Genomic DNA, 19,865 nt, shown 5'->3' with positions numbered 1-19,865 from the left:
GTGGAATTTTAGGATAGTTTTTGTTCTTACTTTTATAATTTTCTGTATTATTTGACTTAATATATAGAAATATGTATATTTCACAATAACAAAGCCACTTTAAAAATGTCATGGAATTTTAATTAGTTCTACTCACCAATAGCTTTGGTATAATGTCTCGCTCCAAGAAGTAATTCTGGGGCTCGGTACCAGAATGTTACGACTACTGGATCCAAATCTGCTAAAGGCTTCAAAGGTGAATTAAATAATCGGGCAAAGCCCATATCAGCTATAAAAAAAAGATAATAATAATGTTAAGTCAATAGATTTTTACAAATTTAGTTGATTAATTTTACCACTGATATTTAGTAAGATGGGGAAAATGTGCTGAATTCTTCACCTGGGTTATAGATATGCTTGCTGCCAGAGGTCAAGGGTGACCCTACACCCCTGGGCAGATTTCTTTCTGCCTGTCTCGGGACAGGGTTGTTAAGCTGCATGTCCATTCTTTTTGTATTGGTCACAAGCACTGAGAAACTAGATCAGTTACAGTAAGGCTTTCCATTATATGCATCAATAAGCCTGATCACTGGGGTAATCAGAAGTTGACTATACAGTATGTTAACACCACTATCTGCCCCCTCCCCATTTATTTGGGTTGAATTTTATTAACTTAACTTTAAAGAATCATAGTAATTTTTTTAAGCTGGAAAAGACCTTTTAAAAGGTCATATAGTTCAATCACCTCCGTTTTCAGGAGGAAAAAAAAATTTTCAAAAGAAGAAATTAAATGATTTGACAAATGTCATAAACTCCTAGCTCACAACTGGAGCTGTGGCATTTGACACAGTTTAATATGTAGTGTAGTTATTCAGACTGTTTATCCTATTAAACTGTAATCTTAAAGGCAAAACTGTCTTTTTTCATCTCTTTTAGTATCTATCTAGTGTCATTATACATAGCTTTTATCAAATACACATCGAATGAACAATCACCTATTCATACCACCTATCAAAAATTTCAAGATTCATCCACCTTTTGTTTGGTTTTGCTCTCCTAATATACATTTTTAATGAAGTAGGCCCTCGTCTAACCTACTTAATTAAGGAGGTTAAAAAAAAAAAAACACACAGAAATTTGGTAAAGAATTAAAACCATGACTCAGATTACTAAATACTGGTTTACAGAAGAACTAATGTATCTTCTTAAATGTGAATGCTTTAAGCCGTTAGTATCCCCCCAAACCTGCTAACATCATGTGCATTACATGTAAGTCCAAACTAGATTATTTTGTTATATAAAATTTCCCCAAATCTTAATAAAAAACATGTCTGTAACCACTGTTCGGCTGGGTCTTTTCTATTCTGCACACTTTGAACTTACATTTGAACTTGATGCAACCAAACTGGACTTTTCAAAACAAAGTAAGGACTTAACAGGCATTTGGTGACTATAGACTAGGTACTGACAGGGCCTGGCTCTCAAAGGGAGTCAATGACTAGGAGTACTTTGAGGTACATCAAATGTTTATGACACTAAAAAATTTGTGAGGTTTGTACGATAAAAGAGTATTCTGAGAGTCTAATTAAAAGTGGAAAGTGAGATGGGGAATTTATAGAGGAAGAAAGGGAAGAAGGGTTAAGAACACTTAGGTTTTTCTTTGTTGGTTAAGTGGTACAAATTAGCTGATAATTTGAATTTATATTAAATGTTGCAATCAGAAATTACTCTTTACTTTTTTTTATAAACTCCCACAATCCTGCTGCCTTTAAATTAACATAATTTAGTTACAACATTTCTTCTACCCACACACAAAACAAACTAAATAAATGTGACAAACACAACTTAGAAATGACAATGAAAAAAACCAGTTAGAATAAATTCAGTTTTATCCTTACAGGTACCAGACCAGAACTGGGTAAAATTTTGCTCTGATATATAAGAAAACAGAGCTATTACAAAACATGCCAAGGTACAGAATGCTTGTTACTTTCTTTTCCCATCAGGTAGAGGCCTTCTATAACACAGGCTCATTTGTTCTATACCTGTCCAGCCTCAGCGGTTTTCCTAGTTTGTAATTCCTAATGTTGAAAGGTCAACAGAGGCAAATGTTCTGATCGCATCCGGCTCAGGTGAACAGAACTGATGCTATAATTACGAGTATGCTATATGCCCTTGCGACTAAAGGTGAGGCTGGCTTTTAACATGGATAGAAGCTACTCACCTCCATAGGCTATTTTTAATGAAGGCAAAGGTTTCTAAGAAACTTCCATGGCTTATTTTATAATTAGAACACTTCAATCTCTAAAGATTGTTTGACACCTTTTAAGAGTGTGAAACATTTTTCACTTTTAATGTAAACTCTTTAGAAATGGCTTTGATCAGAAGGAACTACATGAATATACACATATTAATACAGCAAAAGTTAGAAGTGATACTGCTGACTGCAGAAGGTTTAAAAGAGTGCTACACTGTGACTTATCAAAGATAAAACATACCAATCTTTACTCTTCCTCGCTCAGGACCTTCACCCATAACTAAAATATTAGCAGGTTTCTGTGGAAACAAAATAGTGTTTTTTTTTTCAGTAGACAGTAGTGTGGTTTCTTTTAAATAGACATTATGCCAATATAACATATCCACCTTTACAAAATCTCATTTACTCAAAAATTAAAATCAAACACAGGAAGTCACCAAAGAAACTTTATGTATATATATGCAAAGCAATATGCAAACCTCATGAAGTCCCAAATATGACAGTGCTTTTCTCCAGGTAGAGCAAATAAGGCTTTTCTTGGCTTATTTAGCCAAGTCTGTGTTCACTGTGGAGCATCTGACAGGAAGTTATAATGTTGTGGTTCCTTCCAACTCTTTCAATTATAATAAAATATCCTGCAACTTTAAGGGAAAATGTATCTTCAAAGATGACTTAATTCTAAATAGCAAAGGAAGGAGACACCGGGTATCTTTTTTTTTTTGGAAATGGCAAAGTATGCACCTATGTCTAAACAAATAAATTACAGAGAATCAATTTACTAAAGTCTTTTCTAAATGAATTAGTGAAGAGGAATTTTCTATGACCTGAACAGTTTTGAGATTTTATGTTTAAATAAAAAGAGAAGCTAAAACTTAAAGTGAGATTTTACAGAAGTAAAATTTCAAACAGTGTTAAAGTCTCTAAAAATATACAGGATTAACTATCATCTACAATCTGCTATAGCGGTATCTACTACGTTGACATGTGAGATTTGTGCCCTCATCAGCAAGAAGGAAGAAGAGGGGAAGAAGGAAGATAAGGGGGTAGGATGGACAGAGAGGAAAGGGTGGGGGAGAGCAACCCCCAAACCTTTCTCACCCTGCTACCCTGTCTACTTGGTCTTTAATTCTACCAGTCTGCTAAATAACAGTGAAACTAGATTAGAACGCCCTTCAAGTACAGATTGAAGCAACCTTAAAATTAAAGATTTTAATGAAGGCTGTTTACAGTGGAAACTAGTTCATAGGCTTCCCAAACCATATTTAGTAATAGCCCCCATGCTAAAATGTAACTTACAGTATATTATTCTATCAACTACTACAGATCAAAAAAAATTTTTTTATCCCTAGCAAAAAGAAAAGAATTGCTGAAACGGTAGAGGTTCCTACATTTTTCAAGGTGAAGAAACTAGGCACGAGAGATTAAATGACTCGCCCTATAAGACTGGGCAGCAGCAGCAGAATCTACCCCACGGCTTAAGTCTAGTGCTCCCTTCCTAATATACCATTTTGAAAGTAACTTTATGTAGCAAGTTTTTCAATTAATGTATACACCATAATAACAATAATTCATTCAAGAAAAAGTTTTCAGAACCTCTATCATTACTACACACACACACACACACACACACACACACACACTCCGGACCACTGGAATAACCGGCAAAGTACCTAAAGAAGTACAGTATTAACACTATTCCCTGTGCACTATCTGCAAGTGCTGCCTAGCACAAGTAAAACTGCTTTCATGCACTGTGTTAATTAGTCACCAGTGGGTTAGACTCTGCAGAGACTCTCGGAGCTCAGCCTACTTCAAAATGAAATCAGATCTCTGAAACTAGCATAAAATATTGAAGGCAGAGGAGGGCTTTCCAAGAGGAATCAGGCAGCATTTCTATCTGGCTGAGGAGCAAGGCTTGCTCTCAACTACCAATATGGACTCAGGAAGAAACTTCTATGTCTGTGCTAGAACTCTCTTCTTTTGGTCCACTGGGGCAGAAATCCCTAAACATCTCTTGAACACATTCCCTACCCTTTACCCCATTATGATTCATTTTCCATCCAATCCATCTCTGTACTGTTGCCAGGGTAACCTTTCTAAAAGACAAAGCTGATCATATCACTCCCTTGCTTAAAATCTTCCATAGTAGTATCATGGAAAATTCTTATAAGATTGGGTGAAAACAGAACACAAAATAATATATAGGGGCACCTGGGTGGCTCAGTCGTTAATAAGCATCTGCCTTCGGCTCGGGTCATGATCTCGGGGTCCTGGGATCGAGCCCTGCTTTGGGCTCCCTGCTCCGCGGGGAAGCCTGCTTCTCCCTCTCCCACTCCCCCTGCTTGTGTTCCTGTTCTCGCTGTGTCCCTCTCTGTCAGATAAATAGATAAAATCTTCAAAAAAAAAAAAAAGATATATAGACTGTGATTACAAATAGGTTAAAAAAAGTACGATGGGTAAAGACTAGAACAAAAAGAGTAGTGACAGTGGTATGCATGAACCTTTCCAAAAATGTCTTTGAATGCTTTTGCTATGCTTTATTATTACTAAAATATTATTTCTACTTTAACTAGTCTCTCACCACTTGTGAATAAGATCCAAAGTCCTTATGAGGGGATGCAAGGCACCCGCAAGCTCATTCCCATCAATCTGTCCTGCCCCACCTGCCACAGCCCACACTGCTCCTGCCATACTGGTTTTCAGTGTCCTGTGACTAGAGCTTTCAGATCTAGGTCATTGCTATCCCATTATTTCTGCCCTCAAAGACCCTTCCTCTGTGTTATTTGGCAAAATCTGATTCTTTGCCCCCCTACTTGATGACATAAATAACACATGAATACATTCCAATTATAAACAATTCAAACTATAAAGTCACATACAATTAAAAGTTAAAGACCCTTTCACCACCCATTGCTCCTCCACCATGTCCCAATCCCACTCCCTCCTCCAGAGGTGCAAAGTGATTAACTGGTTTGCTGTGATGGACTTTTCCAGCACTTAAGTGCTCAATCCTAAAATTTTCTCTCTGGATCTGGCAAGAGCAGAGCACAACATTGACATCTCTCTCCTCCTTTTATTTTAGATGGAGTGGAAAATCTCTCTCCTTTTTTGCTTTCTTACTCATTCAGCAGCTGGGCCTATTCATGAGAAGCCTTGGGGTGAGTGGTACTGGTCAGCCTACTATAAGGTAAAGGGGGAGAAACTCCCTCTCTTGTTCTTCATTTTGTTCGAGACTTATCAGACTGTCAAGTTCCAAACCGGGGTTTTAGCACTGGTTGGGGGAATAAACAGTTTCTCTGTCAAGGATTTGGGGCCAAAGCTCTAGTTAATAGTTAAAAATCACTTTTCTAGGCAAATTGCTGCCTATTGTATGATCTGAAGCAGGTCTTGGGGCTAAAAGCCATTACCATCACTACTTTTGTAAGTGAACTTAAGATTCAGTTTGGGCATGCTGTATAGTCACAAAGAACAGTGCTGTGTTGTTTCAATAACACTACTATGAACGATGGGTCCCTCCTCATGTTATTTTTATGGTAACATTCTATATGCCCCAGGTACGATACTCTGATTTAGTAGAGTAACACTATGTCTAACACTAAATTTCTTTAGCGAATGCAATCTAAAGGAAGTCTCAAGAGAAGAAGGCAGAAAGGCCCTAACGATCATGAATACTCTTGTATTTGTCTTGTTGCTTAACCAATATTAAGGAAGGCTTCAAAGACTTGATAATTTTTCCTTTAGTACTTAATGCCATGCTGAAACAGTATTCTCCAAAAAAGCTACTTTCTTTTCTTTCTCTTTTCTTTGTCTAGTAGTAGAATTTGGTAGTTTTTAGCTCTAGAGCCAAAACTTCCATTTGTTAGTGACAGTACATGAATCAATTAGTAATAACCATAACTGTGGTAAATAGTCTGTGATCTTTTATATGCTATCCAACATAACCACTTTGAAAGAACATATAAAAGTTTACATTTTAATGAGGCATACACTCCATTAACTATCTTTCTGCTTATGGAGATCAGAGGTCCAACATGACTTAAAGTATTATTACATCATAGCAACATCTTCAAATATGGCTATGCTATGCAAAGACATGATTACAGAACACCTTTTATTGCCTGCTGAACAATGAAATAAATCAACCAAACACTTGTGTGAAGTAGATTTGTTTGAAACTATGATATCCTTCCCTTATTGCTGTTCTGTTTCTCCCAGAAAAAAAAAAATGTGTTTGTAATTAAAAGAACATGTCCTTGTTTTTTATTACAGGCTCATGGCTTATTTTGCTTCCTGTTGTTATGCTCCCCAAAAAACTCACTGATATTTCCTAAAGCAAGATGTTTGTATTGCAGAGAAAACCATTCATGTAGAGGTTTTCTGTCCTCTAGAATTTGTCATGCTGTGGAATAGTACACGGATGCCTTTGGCATACAGCAGAGATGGCGAATTGGTTTCATTTAAGGGGTCAATCCTGATTTAAAAAAAAAAAAAAGGTAAGGACTTTAGGGAGCTCTGTCTTGAGAAAGACAGGAATTGGGCTGACCAGAAACCACCATTATCGATCAGAGGCATCTGACAAAGGTGCAGAAGTGAAGGATGGCTGATCTGTCCAGGTAACTGCCAAGACCTTCTTATTCTAGGGGTGAAAATGGGGCCTTCATATGTGCACTAAGGTGTCAAGGCAAAATGGAGACTTTGAGGCAACACGAAAATTTCATTCTTGATGGATCTATGAAAAAAAATAGCAATCCATAAGAAACCATTGTTAGGGGGTGCCTGCGTGGCTCAGTAAGCATCTGCCTTCAGCTCAGGTCATGATCCCGGGGTCCTGGGATCGAGCCCCACGTCAGGTTCCCTGCTCAGCAGGAAGCCTGCTTCTCCATCTAACTCTGCTCCCCTGCTCCTGCTCTCTATCTCAATAAATAAAAGCTTAAAAAAAAAAAAAAAGAAACCACTGTTAGTGCTGTACTCTAAGATTTATTCAGAATTTAACCTTCACAAACATTGTAAACAACACAACCCAGTGGCACATTTTTTAGATAACTCAAAAACTTTCAGTTTGGTTGTTAATCATTATGTACTACAATACATGCTGACAAAATTAACTCTGATATATACACATGAGCAGCAAAGTCTTAGTAGACATATACTCAGTAATTTAAAAAATTGTTTTAATGATGGGGCACCTGGGTGGCTCAGTTAGTTAAGTGTCTGCCTTCAGCTCAGGTCATGATCCCAGGGTCCTGGGATTGAGCCCCGCCATCAGGCTCCCTGCTCAGCGGGAGTCTGCTTCTCCCTCTCCCACTCCCCCTACTTGTGTTCCTGCTCTCGCTATCTCTGTCAAATAAATAAATAAAATCTTTAAAAAAAAATTGTTTTAATGAAATCTTCTAAGGAGTTGAGTTAGATATAAATTTGGAAATCCAGTGAATGAGATCTGGAAGATGTCTTTATAATACAGTTCTCACTTTTTCTTCCGAGCTATGAATTGGTATTTTTCACCTCTAATACTAAATTTTACCCACTACTGCTGCTGAATGAACACCTTCAAGCTAAAGAAGAAATTACCAACTTTTACTCTAGGAAGTTTGTTTCTTGCTTTTTGTATAGATGTGAAAAAAAACATGTATAATTTCCTAATAAATTCTGCTTCCTGATTAGAAAATAAATGTGACTTGTAACACGGAACTTCATCCCCTACGGTCAACAGTTTAAGTACTATACATTCATCCCTGTATTTACTGAATTAAGAGGCACTGAAGCCCAGAGACCAACAAACAAAGCAGCAAGCAAACAGTTCCGCCTCCAAAGAGGTCAGGTTAGACTAACAGGTGGGGTAAATTCAGGCAAGGAAAAGCTTCACAGAGGTGATGATCCCCAACCTGCCTGAAATGTGAAAGCTCAGGAGCTGGTCTGAAAGATAAACAACAGGAGACAGTGCCTCAAGAATTCACTAATATCTTATACTAAATCTCCACAGAGTTGGCTCTGCCTTCTCTCAAGGGATGGAGGCAGTGCTAACTGGAGTATCAAAACACATGGGGATGCTGACTAATCTTTCACTTACCTAAGAAGTCCTCTTTTAGGGAGAATAGGAATTAGGTTCTCACAGTTGATGCAAATCGAGATATTTTATGAAACAAGCATTTAACTACATGACAGTAATCACGCTAATAATAGATGACAATTCCTTTCAATAAGCCCTTCCTACTTTCCTTCAGTCCAGACTACTAGCTCTATTTCTTGTTTTCATCTAGTGTCTCCTAGGTAATACAAAGTTACATAAAATGGTCTTTTACCAAGTTGTGAATATCATCATCCAAAGTATTTCAAATAATAAACATGATCTACATTATTAAAATTGTTATCTTTTGAAACTACAAATTTTGAATTTTTAAATTACAAAATTCTTAACCTGCCCACTTAAGGCAGTTGAGGTATAAAATACCAGTTTAAGTGCAACAAGATCAACCTGGAATATACTCTCCTATTTTCACTGACACAAAGATCATTTTCTTACTGTCACAGACTACCAGAGGCAATAGTCATTTCATTAACAATGAAACATGGGTGCACAGGACAGAAACATGGCAACAGAAATAAACTTTTAAATTTACAGGCACAGCTATATCTTATTTATTCCTAATAAAGAATGTGTGTGCACATATTAATATATATGTGTATATTTTCTTGTAGATGGAAATGTATTTTCCAAATTAGATTTATTTAATTGTATTTTTGTAAAGTTATAAAGGTGTGTTAGAACACAATTCAAGCAAAGAATCTAATAAAGTATCCAATAAAGAAAAAAAAAGTACCTTCAAGTAATCTTGAAAACTAGAAAACTGAGTAACAGTAAGGAGATCAAAGGCATCTTAAGGGAGAGGTATTAAGGGGCAGAGAAAGGATATCAAAAATCTTTAAATTTTCAGAACAGTTCCAGTGTCATTAAGAAGTTAACCAAATTAAAAAAAAAGAGTATACATAGTTGTTGTTTTTTTTTTTTTAAGATTTTATTTATTTGCGAGAGAGACAATGAGAGACAGAGAGCATGAGAGGGAGGAGGGTCAGAGGGAGAAGCAGACTCCCTGCTGAGCTGGGAGCCTGATGTGGGACTCGATCCCGGGACTCCAGGATCACGACCTGAGCCGAAGGCAGTCGCTTTAACCAACTGAGCCACCCAGGCGCCCGAGTATACATAGTTTATATTCAAATCTGAAAATCACTGTAACTCCAAAGACTATTTTAGACAATATTAATTTATATAATTGTTAGTATAACAGTGATCAGTGGGTAGTACTGTTTTGTGTTCTGTCTTCCCAAGTTATTATTTTCTGGACAAATCTGGATGTTTGTACATTACTTTTACTAACTACATTTTATTCCTCTATTAATAGACAGCTGGCTGTATTTCCCCCAAGCCCCCACTTTTGGCACCAACCCCGATGATGCGCCCACTAACAATGTTTGTATAAATTATACTTGCCTCCCCACCCCACCCCCAAAACACCCTGACACATACGCCAGGTAATTTCCTTGGGATGAAATCTCCAAAGAATTATCAGATCAAATAATATCAATAGCTTTATTGTTCTAAAACTAGAAGTTTGTTTTGCTTTTTAAGTTTCAAAGGTGGATACGTGCTCAATGGACATAATTTGGGAAATGAAGAAAAGGACAATGTGCTTGATAATAGATGACTGAAAACAAAGCATTTATAATCTTTAAACTAATAGATGACCACTATAAACATTTCAGGTTACCTTTTGTTTTTTTCCTTTTTATAAAACTAAAAAATGGCATCATACTAAATATATTGTTTGTACCCTTTCCTCACTAGTAAGTATATCATGAAGATTTATTTTTAATTTGGAAATTACTTTTCTGATATAATCCTTATGAATCCCATGGATTCATCATAATTTACATCAATTACCTACTATTAAATGTTTTGGTTGTTCCTAGTTCCTTAATTAAAGAAAAATGATGCCATAACAAACACTTCTGAATGTGCCTTTGAGAAATTGCTAGAAAGTCAAATTGCTGGGTAAAGGTTATAAACATTTTTAAGGTTTTTTGATACACATTAACAGACTTTGCCCTTGAAAGGGTCAAGTATCAATTCTATAAATTCAACGATCTTTTATAAAAACAATACCATTAAGTACGATAAAACCAATCTGGAAAACCAAAAGCAGTGTATATAAAATTTTATAATTTTTATTAGCTTAAGTGATATATAATAGTAACAAAATTTTAATTTGAGTATCTTTCACTGATAATCATGTTCTGATCTGCTCTGTAGGTTTGTTTTATGGAGGAGGCTTAGATTATTAAACTTAAATATTCACCTCAATTCTCTATATTCTAGATAGTAAAGATATATTCAGTTATTTTTGCCATTTTTCTAATGTGTTACTTTCCTCTTGCTAAAAACTTTACATTTTATATCTCTAAGGGTATCTTTACTAGTGTTTTTACATTTTAGCATGTCTATTGTATCTTTAGTAATAGTTAGGAATTTACTTATGAATTTATCTCCAGCTAAAACTAGAATAAATATCCCAATTTTTAAATATACATTTTACTACTATGATCCATGTGGGTGTTAGTGTAGTTTTAAGAAATAAGTAACAAAAAAAATTATAGACAAGAAAATACTTCTCCCTAATGATAATAAAGACTGATGCTCTTCTTTATTGTAAATAACTTCTAGTTTATTATAAGTAACTTCTTATAATAGTGTGAATAATTTTGGTTAACACCTGATACTTAAAAAAACACACTGTTTTCCTTCTAGAATATATGATCTTGTAGAAAAGTTTATTTTTTTGAAATATGATTAAGAAAGTACAATTTACTATCCAGAGTTAACCACAATATTTTGGTATGTTTTCTTTTGTTGATGTATTTTTCACTCAGCATTTTATTGCCACTATGTTGTGGTCTGCTTTTTCTCTTAACATTGTAACAACATTACTTAAACTTACTGTAAACATAATTTTAAATGACAACACAATAGTTCACCTTTTCTAAATGTCATAATTTGCACAATTATTTTCTGGTTGTTAGACATGTAAATTTTTTTCAATTTGTCATTATTATCAATAAAACTGTGATGGTCTTTTCACCATTTTTTACAATATCCTTAAGAGAGTTTGTTAAGAGTAGGGTGGCTAGATCAAAAGGAATGAGTATTTTTTAAAGTTCTTGATAAATTCTAGGTTGTAATTCATGTCATAGCAGTTAGTGTTCATTCATTTAACATACTGAGGACACATCATGTATCATGCACTGTCCTTGGCATGAGATAGATAGTTCGTAAGAAAACAGACATGGCCCGGTGGTCCGGGTCTATAGGGAAGCCAGACATTAGATAAAGGTAAACAAATACATAAAAAATTACAAATGTACTAAATGCTATAAAAGAAAAAAAAAGATTCCATTAGAGAGAATGGGGTTCCTATTCTGAAATTAGATGGTGAGGGAAGGAAAAATGGGGGCACGTAGTGGATAGGACATGAGGAAGGCCTTTCAAGGTGACATTTAAGCTGGGACTTGACAGATGAGAAGAAAGGGTTATTTATGTATGTGTTATATTATGTATGAACTTTGTAGTCAGAAGGAAAAACAAGAAGGCATTTGTGGGTAGAACATGGTAAGCAGGGGTAGACTGGCAGGAAATGTACTTATAAAGTCAGACGGGGGGCCAGCTAATACAGGGTCTAGTTTGCGGATAAAATAACTTCTTAATCTCTAAATGAAAACCCAATAGTTTTAAGCAGGGAAGCAACAGTATAACAATAGCAACATGCATGTTAGTCATGTGCTAGGTTCTCTATATAGATGAATTCATTTAATCCTCACAATTACTCCACATTAGTACGTATTATTATTCCAATTTATAAGTGAGATGACCAAGGCCAGAAAAGTCTCAGCTGAACTGAGTTAGTTCACAGTAACCATTTCACACTGACTTGTCAGGAGCAGAGCTAGGGTTGAAATGCAGGTAGTTTGGTTCCAGAGTCTGTCCTCTTCAACCACTGCATTATACGGCCGGTGCACAACTGAGCAACATCGTTTGATAGCAGAAAATGGCGGCTCCTAAGAATTGTTGTGTTACCTTCCCAGCGAAACTTCTAAAAATGTTTATGCACACACTGTGTATGTATGTGTTAAGTATGTACAGTGAATTAACTGCTTATAGCATTTGTGGTCTGACTTTTGGTTAATCTTGGTGTTTTCCTTAACTTATATGATCTGTTATTATTACTCATTTTTCTAACATGTTTCAAAAGTTTTTCTGATTTTTTATTTGCCTTTCAAACAACTGGTTTGAAGCTATATATTTCTGCCTACTTGTACGATTTCAAAAATGCTGACACTGACATGTGTCTTGCAACTTGCGATGGATGCATACATTTAACTCAAGAGTATTTTTTGTACTTTCAAATTCCATGTCTTAAATGGCTTATTTTTCAATTGATGATGTCTAATAGTTAAGAAAAGATAATTCTGCTTTTATTTCTAGCTTTATTTTATTGTGTTCTGAAATGCAGAATTTATGACTTTGTGAGTTCTTACCATGAATCTAATCTCTAGTACAAACTGGACTTTTGTAATTTTGTGCGTGAATGTTTATTTAAAAAATACATTCTTTTAGACAGCTCTAAATGCCAAGCAACTCTCTTACACCACATTGCTTTATTCTACAATTTCTGTTTGTTCTTTATTTAAAAAATTTTGTCATAATCTGAGAGAAAAATGGCAAGGTATACAATTATATATTTCTATTTGTTTTTGTACAATTGTCAAATTGAACAAACCATAAATTCTTTGCTGTATTTTCATTAATCATTCTGCCATTATAAAATGTATTTCAATCTTTTGAAATAAAATATACTTTATCTGATACTATAATTTTGTTTTCTATTTGAACAGACACAGACTTGAGACCAATGGTTCTCAACTTTTTTCTTCTGCTACACATTTGAGGAATATGATAGATTGCTTTAGAAAATGAGGAAGTAGTTAAGAATAAGGCTGAAAAAACTCAGAGGTGCCACCAGCTATTAAGTTGTGTGACCTTAATCTCCATTTCATCATTTATAAGAGACAAATAAAATAACAAGGGTCGCTGCAGATATTAAATGTGACAAATGCTCATAAAAGGCTTACAGCATGATGCTTGATATGTAAGATCCTAAATATATTATAAATGATGATTATGATGGCAGCTAGCACTATAATCTGTTAACAATGATTCACTGCTGTAGTGATTCTTAAGCAAAAGCTTCCTGGGGGGTTGGGAGGGTGCCATGCTTAAGTGGGCAGTGCCCCCAAGGTGATTTTTCTATATTGCCCTATGAGACACCCCTAGTAGCTTTTGATATCTTCTAGCTTTTAGTCATTTATACCTTTTAGAGATTAAAAAAACTGCTTATTCTTAACATCAGCTGTTAAAAAAAGTAATAAAAATATACATTCTTGTAGAAAATTAAAATATAGGAAAGTAGAGAGAAAGTGAAATTTACCTGAAATCTTATCTCACAGAGTTAAACCATTACAAACATCTTGAAGGACATAATTCTAGATATATCTAAATCTGTACTATTTATATTTAATACAAATGTCTTATAAAGGCTCTTTTGCTTCTTGGAGCCTCCCCTATCATAGCTATCTAGGTTATTTCTGTACCAGAACATTGTTAAATAAGTAGTGATGGAAGGTCAAAGGTTAATGGCTATTGATTTGATATATATACTTTTCATGCTTGGAAGTTTCCTTCTTTTCTTATTTTTAATAAGAACTTCAATCAGAAATGAATATTAAATTTTGTCAAATAATACTGCATATTGAATTTTGCTAAAGTTTTACATTTACAACTACTGAGATAACCATAGTGTTATTCTCTTAGCACTAGTAATATTGTGAATCCTGTTAATAGGTTTCCAAATACGAAATCATCCATGCATTCTTAAAATGAGCTTCATTTACTTAAAGCATAGTATTCCTTCAATGTCGCTCTGGATCTTTTTTTGCTAACATTTTACTTAAGAAATATGCACAAATACTTATATGTAATTCTGTGGGCTGTGTGCATTATCTTTACCAGCTTCGTGTCAGTGTTATGCTTTCTTCCTACAGAGTTATTAAGGAAACTTTCTTTTGCTCTAGAATAGTTTATACAGTGTAGGATTAGCTGTTGCTTGAGGGTTGAAGCAAATGTGAAACCATGTGCAATTGTTACATTTTGTAGAGGTAGCCCTGTGACAAATGTCTTTATTTCTTCCATAGTTACTGGTCTCTTTAGTTTTTCTACCTCTTCCAGTGCCAATTATGGTAATTTGTACTTATTTTAAAATGTTTATTTAATCTAGGGTTTTGTAGGACACCAGAATAGTTCAACAACCACTAAAAATTTTTAAATTGTAGTAAAAAATCATCAGTCCCCACTTCAGTGCACCAGAAACGGAATTTCACAGATGACTTTTATCGACCTACAAGAATAAATAATTTCTACATTGTACACAGATAATAAAATCATTTTCTGAAGCTGATAATCATGAAAACAGAACAAAGACAGTATACAAACACATGAGTACTGACCCATCTCACTTGTCAATAAAGATGAAATAAAATATTAGCAAAGGGAATCCAATAGTGATTGAAAAAAAATCAAGACCAAATACAGTTGATCCCATGAATGCAAGGATGGTTCAACTTCAAAAACAAAACAAAACCTTATAAATTAAGTTTCCACATTAACAGATTAAAGGAAATAGCTATATGACCATCTCAAAAGATGCAGAAAAAGCACTAAATAAAATCCATTTTTGATTTAGGAACAAACAACTTAATTAGATATACAAGTAAACATCTTTAACCTGATAAAAGGTATTCACCAAAACCCCAGAACAAACATCATATATAATGGTGAAACTTAAGAATTTTCATTAAAGACAGAAAAATAGTCACCTCAATTACTTGCCACTGCACTAGTAAATAGGTCCTAGCCATTTACCATTACCAAATAACAAGGGAAAAAAAATGCATTTCATACATTCCAATTTTTACTTTCCCTTAAAATTTTATTATTTCTGTAACTGTGTTCTATCTTATACCTTCTGTGTGACAGTCAAATTGGCAAAATGTTTTCTTTCTTAGTGATATATAAAACAATGCTGCAGGCTTTCTGCTTCCCAGTCTGCAGTACAAAGACATAATATGATATGTTTGGGATAGATTCTGTGTACCAGTCTCACAGGTGGGAAGCTACAGAGGCATTTTAGGTAGTGGAATATGTGATTTACTTTTTAGAGGGATCATTCTCAAGGCTATGTCGATATTTGACCATATAAACCACAAGACTACAATGTTAGATCGCTTGGGAGTTTTTGCAGTAATCCAGGTGCCCTGGATTAGAACAGCAATAATAGAAAGAAGTAAAGCCATAAGGCAATAAGTGGAGTCCAAAAAATTCAACTGGAAGTGTAAACTGGAAGGTCAGGTTACTGTGGGGTAAATGAACAGAAATTAATGAGACAAATAAAGTGAGCCTATAAACTAGCAGTCCTGGAAGTCCACCTGGAAAATCCAAATCCATGTCCTGCCAGCAAAGAATTTTAGAATCTCCCTATTGGTGGCTCCTGATTTACTGGATTGATCTAGAGATACTGAACTACAAGAATGCAGAATCTCTGCCAAATTTGCCCTTCCCTTAAAGGGAGGGTAATAAAGATGCCCTTCCTTTGCCCTTCCCTCACTCTCCCACAGCTTCGTCTCCCTGACAATAAGCACCACAGTTTACTCTTCTTTGGGAAATGACACTAGTCAGATGCGTAGGACCAATGGCCAATGTGCTATATTCAAATCTGAGTTACTGGAAGGTCTTACTGTAGTTTAATCTGAGATATATTTTGAAGACAGAATTGATAAGAATCCATTTATTCATTCAATAAATATTTATTGTGCATCCAATATGTGTTATTCTGGGTACAAATGATATAGCAGTAAAATAAATGGATAAAGTTCCTGCCCTTAAGGTATACTTATATTCCTAGGGCAATGTGATGATAAATTGGAAGTAAAATGTACTAAATGAACATTATTATGTGCCAATCACAGTCCTAATACTTTAAATGAATCTCAATCAAAAAGATAAAAATAAAGGTTTGGCCCCATTTATAAATGAGGAAAGTTAACACTTACAGAGGTTAATCCTACCAAAAGTTATATAATTAAGTGGTAGACCAAGATTTGAACAAATCTTAGGCCCACTATAATAGGGGCTTAATTTTTCAGGATGCATAACCTAAGATCCCTTATTGGTCCTTACCACATGCAATCATTTCTTATTTTTCTTCTTAATTTTTCCTATTGTTATTCTTCACTTCTTCCTACTTTTCACCTACTTCTTTTTTTATTTTTAGATTCCCCTCTTCCTCCTTACCATAAGGCCCAGACAACATCTGATTTTACCAGCTGGTGTTAATTAGACAGACAAAAAATTAGAAGATCAATCAAAAGAAGAGCGGGTCCAAAGAATGAGTGTTATACATTCCGAGTTTTTGACTCTACCCTCTAAGAAATACACCTGTGTAATAACAAGTCTAGTGTAATAGAACACTAGTCACTGCTGGAAATGTTGAATGGTGATGGGATGGTTAACTGCTGCAGATATTAGCAAGAATTACCACACCATGTAAGGGATGGAAATGGTTACTTCCAAGATGCCTTCCAACTTTATGGTCTGTTAGTCTATGAAATTAGGGAAAGCAAAAAAATGCTCATTTCAAATGTTACATGGTGTTTACATAAACACATTTTTAAACTCATGATTAAAAAAAATTAGCAGTCTATCTCCCATCATTTACATTTTTATTAAACAGGCATCTTAAACAGCGCTGACCTAAATCACAAGCCCATCTGTAATTTGAAAAGATCATAAATTCTAGAGAATTGAAACTAATCTCGGAAATTCAGAACATCTATTTTATTTTTTAGAAAGATTTATTTATTTTGGAGACAGAGCACACACTTGCGAGTTGGGGGAGGGGACAGAGGGAGAGAATCTTCAAGCAGACTCCCTGCTAAGCCCGGAGCCTGCTGCGGGGCTCAATCTCAGGACCCATGAGATGAATATCTGGGCCTTAAAACAAAAGTCTGGATGCTTAACTGACAACCACTCAGGCACCCCTCAGACATCTATTTTAGCACTGAGTTGGGAATCCTCACATTATATACCTACTTAAGAGTACTAGATCTATGGCATGATATATATCTGAAGGCAAATTATACATAAATTAAATAATAAAAACAGACATTGGTAATTACAACAAAGTGATACTCTGAAGAAAAAGTAAAATCCCAGCTATACTCTGAAGAAAAAGTAAAATCCCAGTTCTAAAGGGTAGAACTTTAATAAATACTTTTCAATAGTTAATTTAATAACTATTGCCAACTTAATATCTAACTGTACCCGAGGAAACTTTTTTACTAAATCTCAAAAAAAATTCCTATGTGTTGATTAGAACAGCATTTACAAGCATTTACACAAAATCTTGAGCTTCTATGTTGAACTGACTTTGAAATATGGCTAACTGCATATGTTTATTTCTTCAGGAAGACTTACTTTTCCCCTCCTATATGACCACTTCTCATTTGCTTGTATCTGGTAAAGACATACAGTAGTCAAACTGAAAAAGACTTACTGAAAGATATATGTGGCCATGGAAGCCTATGACTTTAAACAGGTTTAGATGACAATTTTAGCTGAGATAAGACAAAACCTTACCTAATATATTCTATCCTTAAAGATTAAATTACTTGGCAAATCTTCAGAAGTCTGGAAAACAATATAATACTCTGATACTCTAAGGCCTGACTCTACTATCAGAAAGTTAGACTGGAATATTAGTTTTTATATGCTCTTTCAGAGTATAATTCAGAGAATTCTGAAACTTTTTTTTGGAAAAACCATTTCTTTGTATTTTAACTACAATGTATTTCTCTTTTCCTAATGTAAAAGTCTGAAGGCCAAAAAAGAAAAAGTGGGGATTCACCACTAACACTATATCCAGCAGTAATAACTTATATCAGATGCAGGCAGAGACCTGGTAAGTTCTTGTCATTAGTATGATTCGGAAGTTTTTTAAACAAAACCTTCCCAAATCTGTCCCGTTTTTAGAAGCACACTGCTCTAGATGATAGTAAATTTTGTTTATAAACATGGAAACACTTATATAAATGATATAATGATGTATCACATCAATTATGTCAAAAGTAGAGAAAAGATTATATCTGACTTAAAACTATGATAGTCCTCTACTTCTACTAAATTTTCAGGGTCACTCAAAAATATAGTCTTACAGGGGCGCCTGGGTGGCTCAGTTGGTTAAGCGACTGCCTTCGGCTCAGGTCATGATCCTGGAGTCCCGGGATCGAGTCCCGCATCGGGCTCCCTGCTTGGCGGGGAGTCTGCTTCTCCCTCTGACCCTCCTCCCTCTCATGCTCTGTGTCTCTCATTCTCTCTGTCTCAAATAAATAAATAAAAATCTTTAAAAAAAAAAAATATAGTCTTACACTCTTCTGAGAAATAAATGGAGGGTTCTAGAGGGGAGGGGGGTGGAGGGATGGGTTAGCCTGGTGATGGGTATTAAAGAGGGCATTATTGAATGGAGCACTGGGTGTTATACGCGAACAATGAATCATGGAACACTACATCAAAATAAATAAATAAATAAATAAATAAATAAATAAATAAATAGGAAAAAAATATAGTCTTACACTCTTTAAAAAAAAACAACCTTGATGAGATTATTTAGAATAACCATTCTTGATCAGTGAGAAATTTGACTAAAAATATTCTAGTAGTGTGTTGATAAGTGTCTGAAAAGACTCATTCAGAATCTTAAGAAAAAGTAGCCTAGAAGCAATATGCAAACCAAGTAACAGTATTTTTTATTACCAACTTGTAACCTGCCCATATAAACATGTATATTTGCAATTGTGCCATTTAGTAAAATTAAATGGGCTACTTTTCCATTTATTTACAAATAATAGAACACAGTCCATTGTGTATGCTCAATATTAATATCAAAATTAAGCAAATGTAGCATTTGTCAATAAACCAGACTGTTGACAAACAATCAAATATTTTCAAGGAAAATTGCCCAATTGGTCATTTAAGTAAACACACTTTAGAATAAGCACAATATTCATAATATTAATTAAAATGAATGCAAGCCTCATTTAAGTTTGCCTTAATCAGTTATCATCAGTAAAACCCATGTTTTATCCTCAAGCCTAAATTTTATGGATGCAATCTTAAAACTACACAATTAAACAAACAAGAAAATTAGAGTAAATCCTTGAAGTTCCCAATAAATGAAGCAAATCTCAAGCAATAAGCTTGATTAAACCTGACATTTCCCAAAGCATTTTTCTTCCCAAAAGCTCTGGATTTTTTTGTTTTTGTTTTAGATTTTATTTATTTATTTGAGAGAGAGAGGGCATGAGCAGGGTGAGAGGCACAGGGAGAAGTGGACTCCCCACTGAGCAGGGAGCCTGACCTGGGACTCTGGGATCATGACCTGAGCCAAATGCAGATGCTTAATGCACTGAGCCA

At 34.9% G+C, this 19,865-nt stretch overlaps 1 protein-coding gene across 5 annotated transcripts in view; it reads right to left on the bottom strand.

Annotated features, from left to right (window-relative positions):
• Positions 1 to 19,865, bottom strand: part of CDK8 (cyclin dependent kinase 8) — a 120,071-nt gene that overhangs the window by 18,595 nt on the left and 81,611 nt on the right. For all 5 annotated transcript variants that reach the window (XM_081814753.1, XM_081814752.1, XM_081814749.1 and 2 more), the window contains 2 exons: positions 2,478 to 2,535; positions 137 to 268 (listed from right to left, as the gene is read on the bottom strand). In XM_081814753.1, coding sequence (XP_081670879.1) covers positions 137 to 268; positions 2,478 to 2,535 — 190 coding nt within the window. The remainder of the gene's footprint in view (positions 1 to 136; positions 269 to 2,477; positions 2,536 to 19,865) is intronic.

Source organism: Leptonychotes weddellii, chromosome 3 (assembly GCF_054177405.1).
Source record: "Leptonychotes weddellii isolate Sample4059 chromosome 3, ASM5417740v2, whole genome shotgun sequence".
NCBI lineage: Eukaryota > Metazoa > Chordata > Mammalia > Carnivora > Phocidae > Leptonychotes > Leptonychotes weddellii.
The sequence above is the reverse complement of the archived record's forward strand: the minus strand, read 5'-3'. Positions and strand labels throughout refer to the sequence as shown.